Here is a 19,591-nt window from a genome sequence, read left to right as displayed (position 1 = left end):
GCCAGTGGCTCCTGAATCCAGCTCCAGGCCCCCGTGAGGACTGCCTCCTCCGCCCACACCCACGATGGATGCAGTGGGGGCTCTGGCTCTCCTGCTCTGGCACTGCCAGCTGGCACTGCCCCTGGGCGCCCTCTGGTGCCCAGGCGATGACACTGTCCAGACAAGGTCTCTGCTTCAGTCGTGGAGTCTCTCTGCCCTGTACCGTTATTAAGGAAACAAAAGCCCCATCCTTTTTGAGGACAGTGACACATTGTAGTAGAAAAGAGCAGCTTAGGCACTGACAAGCCTGGGCTCAAATCTCAGCCCTGCTCCCGTGGCCTGGGCACTCACTGGCCCTCTCTGAGTCCTCTGCTCATCTGTGAGGGGGGGTTGCCGTCACCTCGGGCTGGGGGTTGGGGGGAGACGTGCAGCAGGTCTGGCCCTGTCCACCGCAGCAGGTGTGGCCCCGAGTTGGATGCCCGGACGCTCTCAGCTCCTCTCCTTGTCCCACAGGGCGCCCGGGGTTCGGGTGGGAGGCATGAGGACAAAGAGGGGAGGGGTGTAGCCCACCAAGGACTGTTGCTCCCGCGTCAGGGTCAGCTTCCAGCCCTGATTTTGTGCAGGAGGCCAGCGTTTTGGATCAGCCCGCCAGGAAAACGCTTCACACACCTAACGAGTGGGCTTGTGAGGAGTCGGTCCCTGTGGCACCTGCCTCCCCTGTCTCCCCAAGTGTCAGCTGGCCCACCCCACAGGCCAGGGGTCTGGTGTGAGGGAGCACACGGCGCCAGGCCAGGCCCGGACGAGCTCCCGGAGGCAGTGGCCCTCGAAGAGGCACGGGCCTCACGGGCTGATGGGGCGGGGGCCGTTGGCTGGGTGCTCAGTGCCTGATTCCCCTCCAGGACTTTGGGGCATTTGGGAGCAACCTTGTCCTCGTTTCTACGTCAGCCTCTTCCAGCCACCCAGGCGGGGACCCCGCGTTCAGGTGGAGGCGCGGGGTCTGCAGAGCAGGGTGGTGGGTGGAGCGCGCCTGTGGGCCTGGCCGAGGTGTCAGCATGGGAGGCTGCTGGTCCTGAAGCTGGCCCTGCCCCGGGGCCCGGCTAAGTCCTGAGCCCTGCTGAGTCTCCCGTCTGTCACCTGCCCAGAGGAGGAGGCGCCCTCGCCCAGGGAGTCGTGAGGAGAGCACGTCGGGCCGGCCTGGCCCAGGGTGGGCAGCTTCTCCCGCCTTGTTGCCAACCCTCTCGAGGCGGCTGTCATGCTCCCTGTTTTCAGTTGAGAAAACGGAGGCTGTGGATGCGACGCCAGACTCCTGCTCACGTGCAGGCACACAGAGGTGCTCAGGGCCTGGCACCTCGCACAGGCCCTGCAGGGAACCCACAGACCCGCCCTCCCAAGGGACACTTCCGACTGCTCCCCCGCACACACACCCCGCCGGCCCTGACAGCTCCTGCAGGCCGGTCCCTACATCCCCTGCCTCTGCAACGCTGGCCTGGGCCAGTAGGTGAGCCAGACACTGTCTCTGAGACCTCTGGCTCCCTTTCCCCTTGCTGAGATGATTGACCCGTGCAGACTTGACACCTCCCCAGAGCCTTCTTCCCCCTTCATGCTCGGTCTCCTGGCACCCAGGTGAGAAATCCCAATATCTCTTCCCCGGAATGTGGTCGGGCAGACGGATGCTCAAACACACCTGTTGGTCAGGTTGATCAGAATCCCTTTGCACAGCTGTGTCCAGTGTTAACATCTTGTGTGTGACCACAATATAGGTCTTTAAGGCAGGAAATTCACATCAATAGCAATACGGTTATTAAACAATTTCACCAGCTGTCCCACTGCTACCCTGTTCCCGGCTCAGGATCCGGTCTGGTTGGCCACCTGTGGACTCCCTCCACCTAGATGGGGCCGCAGCTTGTTCCTGTTTATTTTGCCGAGTGTCCCTCAGTTTGGTTGTATCTCATGTTTCCCCGTTTAGGTGGAGGTTCTGCATTTGGGGCAGGAGCGCCACACCAGCGATGCTGTTCTCGCCTCCGATCAGGAGGAAGTGACATCCCTGTGCCTTCCCTCCAGCGAACTGATTATTTGGTTAGAGTTGTATCTGCCATGGTTCTCCTCTGCAAATTTCTTTTTCTCTTTGTAGTTGGCAATTATCTCATAAGGAGATACTTTGCAGTCATCCTGTTTTTTGTCAGACTTTTTTCTTTTGGTCAGACTTTTACTTGCCTTTTTTTTTAAACATCCATTGATGGTTCTTGATGACGACTGTTGCTGTTGTGGTTTTTGCCAAACGGTCTTTATACAGATTTTAAAGAGTGAGTGTGCCTCCCTTCGCCCCAATTGCACTGGAGAGTGACAGGGACTTCTCTGCCTTCTCAGACATCCGTGGTGGGGGTGGGGTGGAGGCACCTGGGGGAGCCCCAGCATGATCTCATTTGTAAACAAAGGGAAAGGCAAAGATGAGAATTAAGAAGGAAAAGGAAAAGTTGGAAGTTGTGTCAGCTATGTTGGAGAAATCGGGAATAGACACATTTCTTTGCTACAGGACTTTTCAGAGCCTTTAATGTGCTAATATGAATCTTCAGTCCCTCAGAGGCAGCTAAACTGAATTTCACCACCGGTGGTAGTTGCGCTGATAGTTTATAGTCACTAATAAAGAAAAAAGTGCTAATTAAATTGTGACACACCATTAGTGATGAGCCGCATCTCAGCTTTAGAGATGGAAAATGAAAACAAAGCAAAACAAAACCCACATCCTAGAATCAATAGAATACAGCAATATTTAGCCTTTTCCACCTAATCAGCTATGGGTCCCTCTCCTCGTTTTTGTCGCGTTTCTGGTGAGCGGCCTGGTCCACCCAACACACCTCAGGAATGGCTGGACTGCAGGCCTCCTGAGGACGGCTCACCCCCAGCCCTGCTCAGATCTGCTCTCAAATCCCCTCTGTCAGCAGGCGGGGCCCTGACTGCCAGTGACTCAGACCTGTTTAGCCCCCACCTCTCTTCCCAGGGGCAGCCACTCTTAAGTGTGGCATCCATCCTTCTAGGAGGCCCTTCGCATAGACGTGCAAATACATGTATGCTTAAAAAAAGAAAAGAAAAGAAAGAGCATCCTGTTACTTGTGTTCTCCTATAACTTGCTTAAAAAAAAAAGATTTATTTATTTATTTGTTTATTTATTGGCTGCGTTGGCTCTTCATTGCTATGCGAGGGCTTTCTCTAGTTGTGGCGAGCCGGGGCTACTCTTCATTGCAGTGTGTGGACTTCTCATTGCAGTGGCTTCTCTTGTTGCAGAGCATGGGCTCTAGGTGCATGGGCTTCAGTAGTTGTGGCTCGCAGGCTTAGTTGCTCCACAGTATGTGGGATCTTCCCAGGCCAGGGATCAAACCCATGTCCCCTGCATCGGCAGGCGGATTCTTAACCACTGCACCACCAGGGAAGTCCCTCCTATAACTTGCTTTTTCTCCACTGAATATATATCTTGGCTTCTTTAATGTCAACCCAGGAAGATGAGGAAGACTAGGTCTGATCTGCCCTTTTTGATGGCCCCATAATATTTCAGCATGTGAATGAGAAAAAAACCATTATTTCCTCAGTGATACTGGGCTCATAAAGTCATTCCAGTTTGATTTGGACTTTTTTCTTTTAACAAACTGAGCTGCAATAAACACGGGTCTTTGCACAGTTCTATAAAATTAATCCCTAGAAGTGGAATTTCCCAAAGATCATTATGAACATTTCTCACCTTGCAGATGTTGCTGGGTTGTTCTTCAAAAAGTTTGAACAAATTTTACTCCTCATTTACTCCATCACTGGAGACATGATAACTGTCTTACCTTCCTTTGCATCTCTCCCATTATTGACAAGATTACACATTTCTTCATGTGTCTGTTGGCCCTTTGCGTTTCTTCCATGTATGAATCTTTCCACGTTAGTTGCCTTTTTTTCTGTTGGGTGGTTGGTCTTTTTCTCATCAATTGGTTAGAGCCCCTTTTGGGGTTAAGGACATTGTCTCATTGTTTAAAAACGTGGACTGTTTTGTTGCTGGAAGCTTCATCTTTGCACTGGGTTAAGCTAATGTTTTCTATTCTGCTTTTAGAATATGTACAGCCAGAGAGAACACTTCAAATATTATTTTTTTAAAATGTCTTGAAACCAAAAATGGTGGCTGCCTTTGGGGAGTTGGAGCCGAGTGGGGCAGCGAGCCTTTGGGTCCGAAAGTGGCCGTAAATCAGTGGAAACAGCTGCCACAGAGTTAATCCGCGTTTCCAGCAGCCGTTTCCACAGGCTGGAACGGAACTCGGGAATGTCCCCGTCTCCACTGGGCCCGTGTCTGTCTTCCCCACTCCTGGCCCCGAGCACGCCGGGTGTGGATAGCACTCTGTCCCCTTGAGATGAAACAGGTCATTAGCTGAGTCATGTGGGAGGGAAATTGCTCTTGCAGCTGACCAGGGCTATGTCAGCCTGGGGACTGTCAGACCTGTGGCCTTTGTTCCTCTCTGTCCCTGCCCAGAAGCCACCCCCTCCCCCAGTTTCAGGCTGGTTCCCTACCCTCTGCTCTTTCCCCTGACAGCACACCTGTAGCCAGTGAGCCAAGGATAGGGCTGGTAGCAGGGAGGTAGCAGCTGCAGCAGGGCCTTGGGGGGACCCCTTGGAAGCCTCCCAGGAGCAGGGTAGGGGCTGTAGCCATGGCTGAAATGCCCCCACCCCACTACCCAGTGTCTCCAAATAACACAGTCAGGGTCCCCCTTTGAAAACTCAGTAACCAAGCCAATTAGTTTCCTATTGCTGCATAACAGGTAACTACAAACTGAGTGATTTTCAACATCCCCCCGTTGTTATCTCACAGTTCTGTAGGTCAGAAGTCTACCTGGTGTGGCTGGTTTCTGATCTCATGGTGTCACAGACGGGAATCAAGGTGTCAGCTGGGCTGAGTTCTTTTTTTAAAAAATAAATAAATTTATTTATTTATTTATTGGCTGCATTGGGTCTTCGTTGCTGCACACAGGCTTTCTCTGGTTACAGAGAGCAGGGGCGACTCTTCATTTTGGTGCGCAGCCTCCTCACTGCAGTGGCTTCTCTTGTTGCGGAGCACGGGCTCTAGGCGCGTGGGCTTCAGTAGTTGTGGCACACGGGCTCAATAGTTGTGGCTCACGGGCTCTAGAGCGTGGGCTCAGTAGTTGTGGTGCATAGGCTTAGTTGCTCCACAGCATGGGGGATCTTCCTGAAGCAGGGATGGAACCCATGTCCCCTGCATTGGCAGGTGGATTCTTAGCCACTGCACCACCAGGGAAGTCTCTGGGCTGAGTTCTAATCCAAAGGTCCTGAAGAAGAACCTGCTGCTAGGCTCACGCTTATTGGCAGGAATCACTTCCTTGTGGCTGTAGGACTGAGGTCCAGGTTTCCCTGCTGGCTGTCATCAGGTGGCCACCTTCTGCTCTTGCAAGCCCCCATATGCCTTCTCATGGGCCCCTCCATCTTCAAGCAGGGCACTCTTGCCGAGCCCTCCCTTACCCCCTGCCCCTCTGCCCCATCCGCACTCAGGAAGCGCCACTTCTTTCTGCCTCCCCTCAGGGGGCCCTGGGGAGGAGCACGATCCAGGCTGGCTCCTGGGCCCTGAGGCCTCCATGTCACTGCCTGGTCTGTGCGGCCGGGGCTGGGTGGATGGAACCCTGACCTCTCCTCACGCCCACCATCCTCACGTGACCTTCTGAGGTGTCAGGCCCTTCTTCCCCTCAGATGCACTGGACGGTGAGCACTGAGTGCCCAGTGGTGAGGACTCCACTCCCCGACACCGTCTACCGTCGGCCTCGCTCACCCTCTGGCTCCGTCTGAGCCCCTCGGTGCCTGACCAGCGGGCAGGGCCTCCTCTCCTCCCTTTTCTCAGAGGGGGTACCTCAAGGGGCACCTGTGTCCTAAGCCTGATACTCACAAGACAGTCCTTGCTCCTGGGGAGCCCTTGACCCCATTGTGGGTTCAGAATGGACGCGCAGCTTGTTGCGCAAGGAGGAGCAGACCTAATACCGACTGAAGGCAGCCGAGCCTTACCTGGTGCCCCCCACATGGGCACTCACGGATGACTCATCCAGTCCTCACAGGGAGCCTAGGGAGTGGATGCCGGTGTTACCCCCATCTTGCGAACGTGGAAACAGGCACAGAGAGGTGGCCAACCCAGGGTGAGACAGTGGACCTGAGATCAGAACCCAGGCACCCAGCCCACCACAGCATACGCCCATAGCCTACAAGGTGCTTCGAGGGTGAGGATGGGCTCCTCCTGGGATCTACCCAAAGCCCTGGCAGATTTCCAAATGGTTTCCATGAGTCAGGCTCCCCAGTCCCGACGTCCCCAGGGCACGTGGCTTCAAGGGCTTTAACTTCAATGTCTTAAACAAAACAAAACATCATTTCAGTTTCATCTCATCTGGGGCTGTGAATGGGTATGAAGAGACCCGATGATGTCACCGTCATCCAATTGTTTTCACCCTTTTGAAGTCTGACACAAATCCCACACCCCAAATCCAGTCCCTGCACCTCAAGGGGCCCTCAGGCCACAGGGAGAGATGCGTCACCTTTGGTGAAAGGGATGCAGAGTGAACTGGAGTTAGGTGCTGGGGGACGTGAGGGGTCAGAGCAGGGGACAGTTCCTGAGTGTCCCTGGAGGGAATCAGCAGAGATTGGTTTATCTTGAGGGGTGGCGTGGGGGCACCCCAGGGAGGATGCCTCCTGAGGAGAGTGAAGAAGTGAGGGTGGAGCCCTGCCTTGGGGAGGGCACACAGTGTGCGGTGACTGGAGGCTGGGGCCCTTCCTTGCCAGGCCGAGTGCACGGGACATCATACTGCGGGTAGTGGGAGCAGGAGACTTGAGGTGAGGACGGGGCGTGCCCTCTGCAGGCCCAGGCCCCGCTCCACGCCAGAGCCCAGTCCCCGCTTGCATCCCTGTCGTCCGTTGGCCCGTCATCTGGGCCCTTTCTGGCCGCCTCCTCCTGGCCCGGGCCTGTGGCTGCCTTCCCTCCCCCACCTGTCTGTCCTGAATTACTGGGTGGCTGCCAACACCACGAGCCAAAAAGCCACTTGGTTGTCTTCCGAGCTGCTGTCAGGCTGAAACTTGGTTCCCCTAGGATGCGCAGAGCATCTTCCCCTGTCTAGGATTCGAGAGCACGTGGCTCCTGCCCCCTGACAGCATAATGGCGGGCGGGAAGGTGACTTTGGACAGTCAGGCGGCAGATGAGTCATGAACAGTCTGCAGATTGGCAGGTCAGGCCGGCGCGCCAGCCCCACAGCCACAGTCACCAGGGCTGTGCCAGCCCAACGGCGCCGCATGGTGGCCAGTCGAGGAGTTGCAGGCAGCCTCCTTTCTTTCCCTGTGCTGGTCAGTTGTGTTCTTCCCGGCTCCCCCTTCTTTTGTTTCCAGGCTCACAGCTCACATTTATTTCCTCTTCAGTTCATCTCACACATGTGCACTTGTCAGAGAGTTTTTACGGATGGCTGCCTCCTCTGAGCAACACTGGGCCGGAGGTCAGGCCAGGTCCTGACCCCCAAGGAACATACCACCTGGTTGCAGAGTCAGAACCCAAACGTGTAGAAATTTAATAGGGTATCAGAGATGAGAAACCAAACAAGGTAGCGATGCAGGAGAGAGATGGTAGTGGAACAGGCGAGACTGTCGGTAGAAGATGCCGCAGAGGTGCTGTCGGGAGGCGCCATTGTTACGAGACAGCTGGTTCTTCAGGGCTTCGGGGAACGTGAGCGATGCCGGCTGAGCAGGTTGCTGACTGCTGGGAGGAGGGAGTCCCAGAGGTGTGCGGGGGTGATGATGAGATCACTCCGCTTGGAGCCGGGGTTTGGCTGGGAGTGATCTCGGTTCTGCGTTCTGAGAGGAACTGGGCAGTGCGTTAGTTTGCCAGGGATGCCACCACAAAGCCCCACAGACCGGGTAGCTTACATCACAGAAGTTAATTTTCTCGCATTTCCAGAGGCTAGAAGTCCAAGATCAAGGTGTGGCCAGGGCTGGTTTCCTCTGAGGCCTTTCTCCTCGGCTTGTAGGTGACTGTCTCCTCCCTGTGTCTTCTCATGGTCTCCCCTGTGTCCTGTCTTCTCTTTTTAAGGGCATTAATCAGATTGGGTTAGGGTCCACCCATAGGACCTCGTTTTCACTTAATTCCCTCTTTAAAGGCCCTGTCTCCAAATAACAGGCACATTCTGAGATACTGAGGGTTGGGCCTTCACACAGTGCAGCCCATAAGAGGGAAGCAAACAGGAACAGGTTGCGAGGCCCGGAAGGGCTTTGGACCTTCCCTCACGTCGGCCTTGGACATTTATTGAGCTGAGGTGCGCGCTTTAGGAAAATGACCCCAGATTCAGCTGCTGTGTGTAGTGTGGGCTGGATGGTAGGTGAGGTGGGCAGGACGCCAGGAATCCGGTGGTTTGTGGTTGGAGCAGCCGCAGTGGAGAGAAGATGGTTCTGGGGTGAGGGCACCAAGAAGGGGGTTCCTTGGTTAACAGACTCCAACTTCTGGGAAGAAGCCCTTGTTCTGTGTGGCCCAGGGGAATCAGCTGAGGTTGGGCCCGGGATGGTACTGGGCAGGCGGGGGCCCTGCAGCTACCCAGATGCTGGGGGGACGCCGCCCTTTCCAGAGGAAGCTGTATTAAGGAGCTATTTCATCATTTTAAACTACATTTCCTAAAGGTGGGGGAGTGGGGACAAGCCTGTGACAAGGTGCTATTGTTGTCCTCTTTCCAGCGAGGAAGCTGAGGCAGAAGTGCAGTTACTTGGCCCAGGTTGCGCAGTTGATATGAGGTGGAGTCGGGGTTCAAACCCAGGCACATAGGGCCCTGGTGAACCCCCAGGAGGGGCCTCCTCCTAGGTGTGGGGGAGGGGATGCTCAGAGGAGGGAGGTGGCCTGACCCAGGGCTTGGAGGTTGAGCAGGAGCTTCCCAGGCCAAGAAGGAGCCGGAAGAAGGGGCTTGCAGGACCCGGGGAACGGCGTGGGCAGGGGCTCCAGGGCCTGTGCAGTCGGGGTGCTCGTCTTCTCAACTCAGAAGAAGGAGCGAGAGCCGGACCCTGCCCACCCCTCCCCCTCCCATGCCTGCTCTCAGCGACACCGTGGATCGCCTCCGTCCCCTCCTGAGTAAGGCTTTCTCCTGCCACACAGCACGGCCGCAGGGAACGGCGTGTGAGCTGGGGAAGCAGGGCCGAGCCCGGCTCCGAGGAGCAGCATCTGCGGTGCCCCCAACGTTGGGGGTGCTGGGCCGAGCTGTGGGGAAGCTGTTTGTCGGTACGGGCTTCCTCCCTCCGGCCAGGAGAGGCGGGAGCCCAGGCTCGCGTGTCGTTCCTTCACTCACGCACTCGTTCGCTGGGGACGCGGCCCTGAATGCGGTGGACGAGGCCCCTGCCTTCGCGGAGCCGCCTTTCTGCCTGAAAGGTGGAGCCGCACGTGGGGGCAGCCGCTCTCAGAGGAGACAGGGTTTGTGTGGACTGAAATTTCTGGCCCTCAGCAAGGGCCACTGGGATGTCGCCTCCCCCCAGGGAGCCCTCCCTGGGGTCTCCAGGCTGCTCCCGAGCGCAGCTCCCTCTCCGGGGGGCTGGGGAGCCCGGTCTGCCGGCTCGTGCCCGAGGCACACACTCCGTCGGCCCTGCCTCCAGCACACAGGGGTTGGGGTGCCCCTGCTGACGCCACTTCTGGTCCTGCTGGCAGCTGGCTGAGGGGCCCTCCGCCGCCACCCGGCTCACGGTGGCGCCTGGGAGCCCAGAGGCTCCCCTGTTGTGTCGTTCAAGGAGGGTGTGCACAGATGGCAGCTCCAGGCCCTTGCCCGCCGCGCCCCTCGCCCGCCACCCCCGCCCAGGGGAGCTGGCTTCTTTAGCTGGCAGGTTCCACAGCGCTTTTCCCTCGTCCTTGCAGCTCCAGCGAGTAGACAGGCGCGGTTAGTTATGAGCCCCAGTCTACCCGTCAGGAGCCCAAGACCTGAAAGGCCACGTGGCTCGCCTGGTCCCAGGGGCACTGCTGGAACGCGTGTGCCGGTTTCGGGGCCCCCGTCCAGGGCGTTTGCTCACTGGGTCAGGCACGGGCCTTGCCCCCCCACACACACACACACCAGCCGGTGTCTCCGTGCCGCGTTCCCTCTGCTGGGAGGCCTGCTGGCCCCAGAGTGACCCTGTGTGTGGGGGTGGGACCATTCTCCATGTCACCCGTCATCCTCCCTCATGAAAGTGCTGCCCAGGTTTCTGAAAATGGGACTGCCTGGGGCTGGGGAGGCATTGCTGGTGCCCCAGGAAACTCCTGCCGTCCCTTTGGGAAGCATGACTCTGTGGCAGGAATATGGACCCCCCCTCCTGGGAACATGACCTGTGGAAATAACTTCTCACACGCCCAGAGCCTTATCACGCGTGAGAGATGCTCAGCCCTGTCTATGGAGGAGGAAAACTGGCGCAGACATAAATGTCTGACCTGAGACATTTATGGGGAAATGTCGCCAGTCGGGTCACCAGGAAATGCAAAATCATGGGAAAATACTGGTGGCAACAGCATTCCATAAAAATGATTAGAAAGGAAAGTCCAGTCACAATCACAGCAAAGTAGATAAAAACAAGATGCTTCTTCAGGGGAAAGTCCTCCAGAGAAGCGAATGGCCATGCTGAGAGGGCACGGCTGTGACAGTGGTCGTGTTTTCAGATGGGACAAACTGGGGCGGGCAGGCCTGGCGGGGTTGGGGGAGCGGAGCATGAGGACGAAACAGTAGCCTGAGGGCCCAGGCAGCAGACAGGCAGTCTGGAATGTGGGTCGGGGTGCCCAGGCACACTGACCGTGGGCTCCACATCTGTCCAGATGTGGCCTAGATGCCCGAGCAGCCGGCCTTCTGCACAGGGTGCTGTTGAAGTTCAGTCCCTTCACTCAGCAAGTATTTGTTGAGCACCTACTGTGTACCTCTGGTGCTCAAGGCCCTGGGCCCGCAGAGATGAATAAACCTACCGGCCCCTGCACTCGTGGAATCAACGTTCTAGAGAGGGAGACGGAGTCCTCGACTGTAGGGACTCCCCCTCCCGGCACGTTCTAGGTGAGTCCTCCCCACTACCCAGGAGCACACGGCGGGCGCCAGGCCCCCGGGGCCCCTTCGCTGGTCTGTCTTCAGCTCCTTTTGCCTCACACAGCCCTCACTCGTGGGTGTCATTCTCACAGAAGCTTCAGAGGCTCCCCGCACTGCGTGTCCTTGCAGACAGTCCCTGCCCGAGGTTTTGTTTTCATTGTGTATCATCTGGGTGAAGAAGTTACACCTGTCTAGGAGAAAAGAACTGAGGCAGAGTCTTGCCACAGCTGTCCCCAGGCCCTGCACCGCTGGGGCCCCGCCAAGGCTTCCTTCGCAGCCGTGTGCAGAGGGCCTGTTCTGCTGGAACCATGTTGGGCACAGCCAGGAAGCCAAGGAAGGTGAGGCCCGGCGCCCGACGTCCCTGGAAACTAGATGTGGACCGGTAGCCACGATTCAGAATCTACCCGCTCTCCTGTGGGCGGCCCAGGTGGCCTCATGCAGTGTGGTAATAGAAATAGCAGCTGCTGCTGTGTGCCTGCTAGCTGCCAGGCCTCCCAACAAGCCTCCAGGGAGGCATTGCTCCCATTTTACAGATGGGAAGAGCAAGGCCCAGCATTGTTCAGTCATTTGCCAAAGGTTACAGCTAGTTTACCCCAGGTTCAAAGTCAGGCTTGAGAGCTGCACCTTCAAAGTGCTGTTTCTCCCCTCCCCTACCCCTAGTTGTCCTCTTACAGCACCGGTTTGTCATTGTCCTGTTGCTAGTTCTGTGGCAGCTGCCACCATTTGCATGGGAGCGCAGCCGCCTGGCAGAGTGGACAGGGCAGTGGTGTGACTCGGACGCCTGGACTCTCACCCTAGGCCAGCCTGTGACACGTGTGTGGTCTTAAACTTTTCTCTACCCTTCTCTGGGCGAGATGGGACTTGCCATCTCTGAGGACCTCTGGCTTCACGTTCTCTGATGAGGGTGACAGAGAGGGAAGAGTGGGTGTTTCGGGTCCCCAGGGACTGATGTTTCAGCTCTTAAAGAATACAACCCACCATTTAACTAAATAAAGCCTCTTTCCAACTCCCATCCAGAAATAAAGACGACAGATAAATAAGCAGCAGTAGCCTTTTTCCGGGAACCAGAAATAGCCTCTTGGGCGCCCAGTGCTGACTGGTAGGAAGAGGCTTATTCTATTTGGGGGAGAGGAGCTGCTGGCACTGTTGTGATTTTCCCAGAGGGGAAGCTGGAGGGGCCTCTGCTGTCACTGTCTCTCTCATTGGGCGGGGCCGGCGTCTGCTGCCACCAAGGCGCTGGCTCCGCCGCTGCAGGGCCTGGCTCCTTCCTTGACCCTCCCACTGAGCCAGGTGACCTCTGTGTCCACGGGCTAGACTGATGTCACCGTCCTCATCTCAGAGGCTGGGTCTATTTATGCATGCAGACGGCATTGTGTCCCCAAGCAGGACTTTTGCACCGGCCGCTCTGTCTGCTGGAAGCATGCTTCTCCCAGATGCCTGAGCTGACCTCTCGCCGTCCTGTGCCTGGGCATCCCGACCCACATTCCAGGCTGCCTGCCTGGTGCCTGGGCCCTCAGGCCACCGTCACGTCCCGTCCCCCCCCCCCCCCCCCCCACCGCTCTGCTCAGCGAGGCACATCCCGATCCCACCGCCACCCCCACTGGCACCCCCTCGTGCTCCCTGTGTCACCCGCCAGCACCATCCATCTGGCTTATCGTCTGGTCCCTGCACCTGGACTGTCAGCTCCATGGGCGCCTATGTTCCTTCACTGCAGGATCTCCAGTTCCTGGGATACAGCACGTTTTTTTTGTTGGTGACTGGTTGTTGAAACCAAAATAGGAGCAGTAGTAGTTTCTCACTTACTCTGATTTCACAGGCGCAGCGGGATGATTTTGGCTACAGACAGCCAGAAATTGGGTCAAGCAGTGGAGTCATCGTGCTCTACTGTACCCGAGTCCAGCAGACAGGGCCCGGGCACGGGGCAGCCTGCAGCCCAGCGAGGGCCACGGGTCCCTTTCCAGCCTCTGCCCTGTGGGCACAGCACTGCCTTCCCCCAAGGCTGGCCCGTCGGTTGGTGACCGAGCTTGGTCTGTGGGCCTTTCAGGCAGCGTGATCAGGGCGGTCTCAGTCCCGGGCCCACCCTGGAGAGGGCACGGGGTGAGCAACTGGTGGTGCCCGCTGCTCAGGGTGTAGCCGGCAAGCTCGAAGTTAGGATAAAGGAAGACGAGCACAACAGTGTGCGTGGGCCCCTTTTTCTTGGCGTGCTCAGTCGTTGGCCACCTCTGCTGGGTCCTGCCACCACCCAGGCCACCTGCCACCTGAGACCCCAGGGCCTGAGATTTTGGAAAGGTGGGGGTGTCTGGCCTAATGGTGGGTGTGGCCCGTTCACTGGAAGTGTCTCGTCTCTGCATTTCACCTGGACCCCAAACATCTCTGGGGGAGCACTCTCCTCGTCCTTCTCTGATTCACCCTGAACTTGGGGAGGGGGCAGGACTCTGCAGGTTTGCCGGAGGATTGACAGAGACACTGTACCTGAAGCATTTATTAGCCCAGTTTCCCACAGGGAGCAAGTGCTCGATGAATGGCAGCTGCCGCTGCCAGGGTTTTTCCTTATTTTTTTTTTTAATTGGTATAATTCACATACCATAAAATCCACCTTTTTAAAGTGTAGCTACAGTTCAGTAGCTTTGAATATATTCACAGAGTTGTGCAACCATCACAATGATCTAATCCCAGAACCTTTTCCTCACCCCAAAAAGAAATGTACGCATCTGCAGTCACTCCCCATTCCACCTGCCCCCCAGGCCCTGGCAACCACCCGTCTCCTTTCTGTCTCTGTGGATTTGCCTATTCCGGACATTTCAGATACATGAAGTCATCTATTTTGTGGCTTTTCTAACTGGCTTTCTTCGCTTAGCATAACATTTTCAAGGTTCATCTCTGCTGTAGCATGAATCAGTGCTTCATTCCTTTTTACAGCTGAATAATATTCTGTTGCGTGGCTGTATCACATTTTGTTTACCCGCTCATCAGGTGATGGACATTTGGGTTGTGGCCACTTTTTGGCTGTTATGAATTACGCTGCTATGAACATTCCCGGACAGGCTTTTGTGTGGACGTATGTTTCCGTCCTCTTGGTTGTATATCTAGGAGTGGACTGCTGGGTCACACTGGAACTGTGTTTAACTGTTTGAAGAACTGCCAGACTGTTTCTCAGAGCACCTGGGCCATTTTACATTCCCACCGGCAACGTCAGGACACTTGTCATTGTCTGTCTCTTTGGTTGTAGCCAGCCTAGTAGGTGTGGTTTTAATCTTCATTTCTCTGACGACTGATGAAGTTGAGCATCCTTTCCTGTGCTTATTGGCCATTTGGATATTTTGAGAACTCTCCATTTCAGACCCTTTGCCCGTTTTTAAACTGGGTTATTGGTCTTTTTGTGTTTTAGTTAATAGTTCTTTACGTATTTTGGATACTAGACCCATATCAGTTATATGATTTGCAAATATTTTCCCCCCTTCAGTGGGTTGTCTTTTCACTTTCTCGGTAGTGTCCTTTGAGGCACACAAGTTTTAAGTTTTGGTGATGTCAAATGTGTCGATTTTTACTTCGGTTGCTTGTGCTTTTGTCTAAGAAACCATGTCTAATCCAGGGTCATAAAGATTTACACCTGTGTGTTCTTCTAAGGGTTTTATAGTTTTAGTTCAGATGCTTCTTCTGCATCTATTTACAGGATTGCGTGGGTTTTGTCCTTTATTCTGTTGATGTAGAGCGGGCACTTCTTCCACTAGGGAGACCGTGGTCAGTAGCATGGACTTGGGAGCCAGCTGCCTGGGGATGAGCCCCTTCTTACTCACTGTGTGACTCTGGACAGGGAGCTTCACCTCTCTGTGCCCCGTTTTCCTTCTTTGTAAAATGGGGCTGGGAATTCCCTGGCCGTCCAGTGGTTAGGACTTGACACGTTCACTGCTGAGGGCGCAGGTTCAATCCCTAGTCGGGGAACTGAGATCCTGCAAGCCGAGGTGCAGCCCAAAATAATAAAAATAAAAATAAAATAAAATGGGGGTGACCCAGCATTTGCTTGTGGTGTTCTTGTGAGGGTGGACGATTGCTTTGCAGACTATGTGGAGCGGCGTCTGGCACATAACAAGTGGGCTTTATTGACTGTTGGCCATTAGCCGTGACGTGTGAAAGCTCTGGTGGGCTGGGGTGGGAAGGACATCGAAGGCAAATCTCAAAGCCAGGCAGATTCACCTGCTCTGAAAAATCAGCAGCTGTAACAGGAGGTGGTCTGTTTGACTTCGGGGATCTTTGAGTCTTCCCATGGCGGGGCTGGGTCCAGGGTGAGCCCCCTGCCAGGCCCGGGGGTGGGGGGCACCTGCCGCAAGCCTGCCTGCCGCCACGCTCTCCAGTTTGTTTGGCCTGGAGCGTCATGCCCCGTTAGGGCTGGGCTTGGAGGGGCTGCAGCAGGGACCTTTGCACAGACCACCACCTCCCCTGCCAGCCTGCCAGCCCCTCACCAGTGTTTCCATCCCAGCTCTGACTCTGCGCAGGGGGTGCAGAAATGGGGCCCCGTTTAGATAATGGCTTATAGCTGAGAGCCAGGACACCCCACCCCCATCCTACCTCCCCGCTCGGATTTTCCTGGCTTCTCTTTTCCTGGCCTGCTATGTGAGCCTGGCTCCTTGTCCTGGCTCTGCATGTGGCTGTCAAGTGACCTGGGCAAAGACTGCCACTTCGGGCCTCTGTTTCAGCACCTATCCATGAGGAATATGCTTGCTCTGTGCGGAGGGCCTGCTTCGCCGTCTGCCAGGGCTCCAACCCTCCCAGGGTCCCCGAGAAACTCTGCAGCCCCCAGACTCTCCCATCACTCTGCGCCTACTTGGAGTTTGGACTTTGCTGATGGGGAGCGGGGAGGGAAATTAAAACACGTTTAACATAGCCCGTGTAATTCTTGGCACTTGTGTTTATGAGACATGGGAGGCTGGATCTTACCTCGGTTTTAATGTTTTAACGTACTGACCTCCTAGCCAGCCAAGTAGCTGGAAGCTGTTGGAGACAAGCTGCTTTATTGTTTGCTTTTGGTTTGGTTTCCAAGTTTGTGGGTTGGGTGGGGGTGGGGGTGGGGTCACCAGATGCTCAGCCTTTCCCCGCTCCTATGCCCAGGAGCACCGGGTGGTCTTACCTCCTGGGAGCTGGTGCCCTCACTGGGTTTGGAGGTAGACAAAGCAGTAGTAACAGACCCGTTGTGCCATTTAACAGTCAGTAGAGAGATTCAGAATCCACTTTGTTTTCCCGTGAATAACCCGTTTTGCCCTCACTCGGTGCATGGCACCAGAAGCGTCCTGAGAAACCGAGCACACCCAGCTCCCAGAGCTTTTCAGAAAACCACACACGCCTGGAACCCACAGAGTGGGCACGCAGAGGAGGCAGGCGCCCATCCGAGAGTGGGGACGCCGGAGAGCAGAGGCCCGGGGCAGGGGCGAGGCTGGGGCTGGAGGGTGACAGCGGGAGGAGGGTGGCGTGTGTGCTCGCGTGTGGCCCACCAGTGTGACAGGGGAGCCGCCTCTGTTACGTACTGAGAGGCTCCCTGCGAGGGGGTCCCTGTGTGACCGCGAGCCGCTCTTTCATCCCTCCACCCCACCCTCATCCTGCCCACGGCATTATTTGCAGACTTCAGAGGTGATGTATGCAAAGTCCTCGGCCGTGCTAGGCCCGGGTAAGGGCCGAAGGCCGGTGTTGTTCCTGCGATTGTAGCTAAGCCGGTACAGTGTATGGAGGGGGAGAGCTTCATTGCCCCAGAAAAGTGTTCGTAGTTGATGGAGTGAAAATTTGAGTCACAAAACGGTGTCGTGTTGTGAAGCTCTGTGGGTGTAAGTGCCGCGGGCCCAAGTGCAGGCTGAGGAGGGGGAGGGAGTCGTGGCCGTATCTGTGACTGGGTCTGGTTTTCACTTTTCTTTGATTTTCAGGTTTTGCCATTATCACGTGCTGGTTCCATCATTACAGAATCGCTATTAGAAACTGTAATTAAAGACTGTGCTCTGGTTCCCGGGGGTGTGTGTGTGTGTACGCCCAAGCTCCCCGGTGACTGTGGAGTGTGGGGTGTCAGGTGAGGCGGGCGGGGGTGCTGAGGGGGCCCCGGGGAGCGGGCAGTGCTGACGTGGGCTCCTCCTCCCCCCAGATGACAGGATCTGCTCGCCGCCCTTCATGGAGCTCACGAGCCTGTGCGGAGACGACACCATGCGGCTCCTGGAGGAGAACGGCCTGGCCTTCCCATTCAGTGCGTGCAGGGCCCTGAGCGCACCGGGACGGCGGGTGGGCAGGGACTGGATGGGCCTTAAACTCCCTGAGGGTGGAGGGAGGACGTGGCCCTGGGTCCCTGGGTGTTGAGGGTCTGGCCTGGCAGCACCCGTCCAGCTCCCCCGAGGGCAGGTGCTGGCCCTGCTCGAGGCAGCGCGTCTCCCCAGCACCCCCCATCCCCCCAGGGGCTGCAGGAGTTTTTAAGAGTTTCTCCCTGTATCTGCCCGGCCGGACTTTGTGGGTGAATCACCTTGCTAACTCCTGTGTTTCTCTCCCACATCCAGTTTGCAAAACCAGGGTGGCTCATGGCACCAACTCTCACGAGGTGAGTGGAAGATGTGACGACTTGATGGCCCCGTCCCCCGCGTCCCCCCCCCGCCATCCCCCCACCTCCGATCCTTTCAGCTCTGGGTGTCTCCCTGGGAGCCCGCCAAGCCTGCTGCTGGATCCCGCTCCGTGTCCTGCTCCTGACTGCGGCTTTGTGCGCTGTCTCCACCCGCACCCAGTGCCTTCCGGTCCCCAAGGCCGGGATGGCTGTGCCTGCCACGCCACCCCCTGACCTGTCCTCTGGCCCGAAAGTGTCGGTCACTTCCTTCTCTGCGCCAGGCACTGGCCTAGGTCCCACTGAAAAGATCCCGTCACTGCCCACAGGGATCTGCCGGCCCTGGTGAATTTGGGAAGGGGGTGGGCGGAGGAAGGGGGGCCCTACCTGCCGTGTACGTGATTCCCCCGCCCTCGCATTCATTTCTGTATTCACCCAGCGGCCATTCCCGGCCCCATCTCGAGTGCAGAGGGAAGGATGCGTGAGATATGAGTCCTGCCCCAGTGGGGAAGACAAGAGTCCCGGAGGGGGAGAGCGCCAGCGGGGTGTGGCATGGGGGACTGAGCAGAGGAGGAGGCTTTTTGGGGGCAAGAGGAGCAGATGGCCAGGCAGGGGCTCTGCTGGGTGTGTCGCTGTCCTTGGGAACCGTGCCTGGGACATTGCCTGCAGGGGCACAGCCCAGCCTGGGGACCCCCTCGTTAGGTGCGTGGAAGGACACACTGGGTGGTAGACATTTGACCCACCCAGAAGGCCCTGTGGGAGAGCCTGTCCCGGGCAGCCCCACCATCAGAAATGCTCCCCCAAGACCTTATGACTAAACGTGGACAACCCTGGCAGCAGCCCTGTAGAAGATTTATGTAGTGTCTTTATCCCTGGCATGTATTTAGGGAGAAATGTCTGTAAACAGATGTGTGCATATGGTGTGGTGCACGCTGTGATGGGCAGTAAAGCCAAGGGGTCCCTTTGCTTGTGGAAAGGAGCATGGGAGCAGGAAATCCTGGCCCGCAGCACAGGTCAGCTGTCCCCTAAGGTCAGGAGCCCTCGTGGAGCCTTCCCTGTCCAGGCCTGCCTGGGCTCTGTGCCAGGAGTGTGCTCCTGGGCCGGGCCCCGGGAGGGAGCAGGAAGGCTTCAGAGCAGCCAGAGTCATGTCCCTGGAACCCACACTCCCCTCGCTGGCACCAGCACCTGCTCCCCAACCTTCCACCTGGCCCTTTTCACCCCCAGACGGTTCCTCTGTTGGTCAGTGCCTCGGGGTTTTCAGGACAGAAGGACAGCTGCAGTCATTCGTGTGATCAGAACAGCCTAATGCAGAAAAGGTCAGCCTACCAGGAGGGAACTGCTTCGGCTGTTGTCAGAAGAACTTTGGAATCACGCCGACCTGGGGCCAGATCTAGTTCTGTGCACTGCCAGCTGTGTGACTTTGGGTGGATTACTCAGCCTCCCTGAGTTTCTGTCCCACACTTGTAACTGGGGACGTGGTGGCTTTTGTGGAGGAGGAGGGGGTTGCTACACGTGCTGCCGAGAGGCCTGGCCCAGGGAGTGTTTGATGCGCTGTCATGGAGCCAGTGGCCCTGGAGCCCGCTGGGTCATTGCAGAGGGGGCAGAGCTTCCAGATCGAGGTGACCTCCCTCCGGAGGAGGCGTCTTGACTCCATGGGGTCCATGCCTTCAGGAGAGGCTGTTCCAGCCCTCAGTGCAGCTGTCCAAGTCTGGCTCCAAGATGTGCACGTGTGTGCCGTGTGCCCGGCCCCCACCCCCGCCCTGGGGCTCCCCCCGCCCACCGTGTGCTGGTTCCGGGAGGGGCTCCTCTGCTGGGCGGGGGTCAGGAGCAGGGCTTTGAGGTTGGGATCCAGAGTGTTGCAGGTTCCCGGGGGGCTCGTGTGTGCTGGGGGCTGCCTGCCTCCTGGGAGGCTGTGAGCATCAGAGTGCTGCCCCCTCTGGCGGGGCGCCCCCCATGGCATGACCGTGGGGCCGGGGGGCCA

The 19,591-nt window shown here is 57.0% G+C and overlaps 1 protein-coding gene across 1 annotated transcript in view; it reads left to right on the top strand.

The window, feature by feature from the left end:
• ITPK1 (inositol-tetrakisphosphate 1-kinase) overlaps positions 1 to 19,591 on the top strand; it is a 159,352-nt gene that overhangs the window by 121,329 nt on the left and 18,432 nt on the right. The window contains exons 6-7 of the mRNA XM_057732469.1: positions 17,170 to 17,268; positions 17,573 to 17,613. Coding sequence (XP_057588452.1) covers positions 17,170 to 17,268; positions 17,573 to 17,613 — 140 coding nt within the window. The remainder of the gene's footprint in view (positions 1 to 17,169; positions 17,269 to 17,572; positions 17,614 to 19,591) is intronic.

This window comes from Hippopotamus amphibius, chromosome 4 (genome assembly GCF_030028045.1).
Source record: "Hippopotamus amphibius kiboko isolate mHipAmp2 chromosome 4, mHipAmp2.hap2, whole genome shotgun sequence".
Classification (NCBI taxonomy): Eukaryota; Metazoa; Chordata; class Mammalia; order Artiodactyla; family Hippopotamidae; genus Hippopotamus; species Hippopotamus amphibius.
Note: the sequence above shows the minus strand (reverse complement) of the source record. Positions and strands in the feature narration are given on the sequence as shown.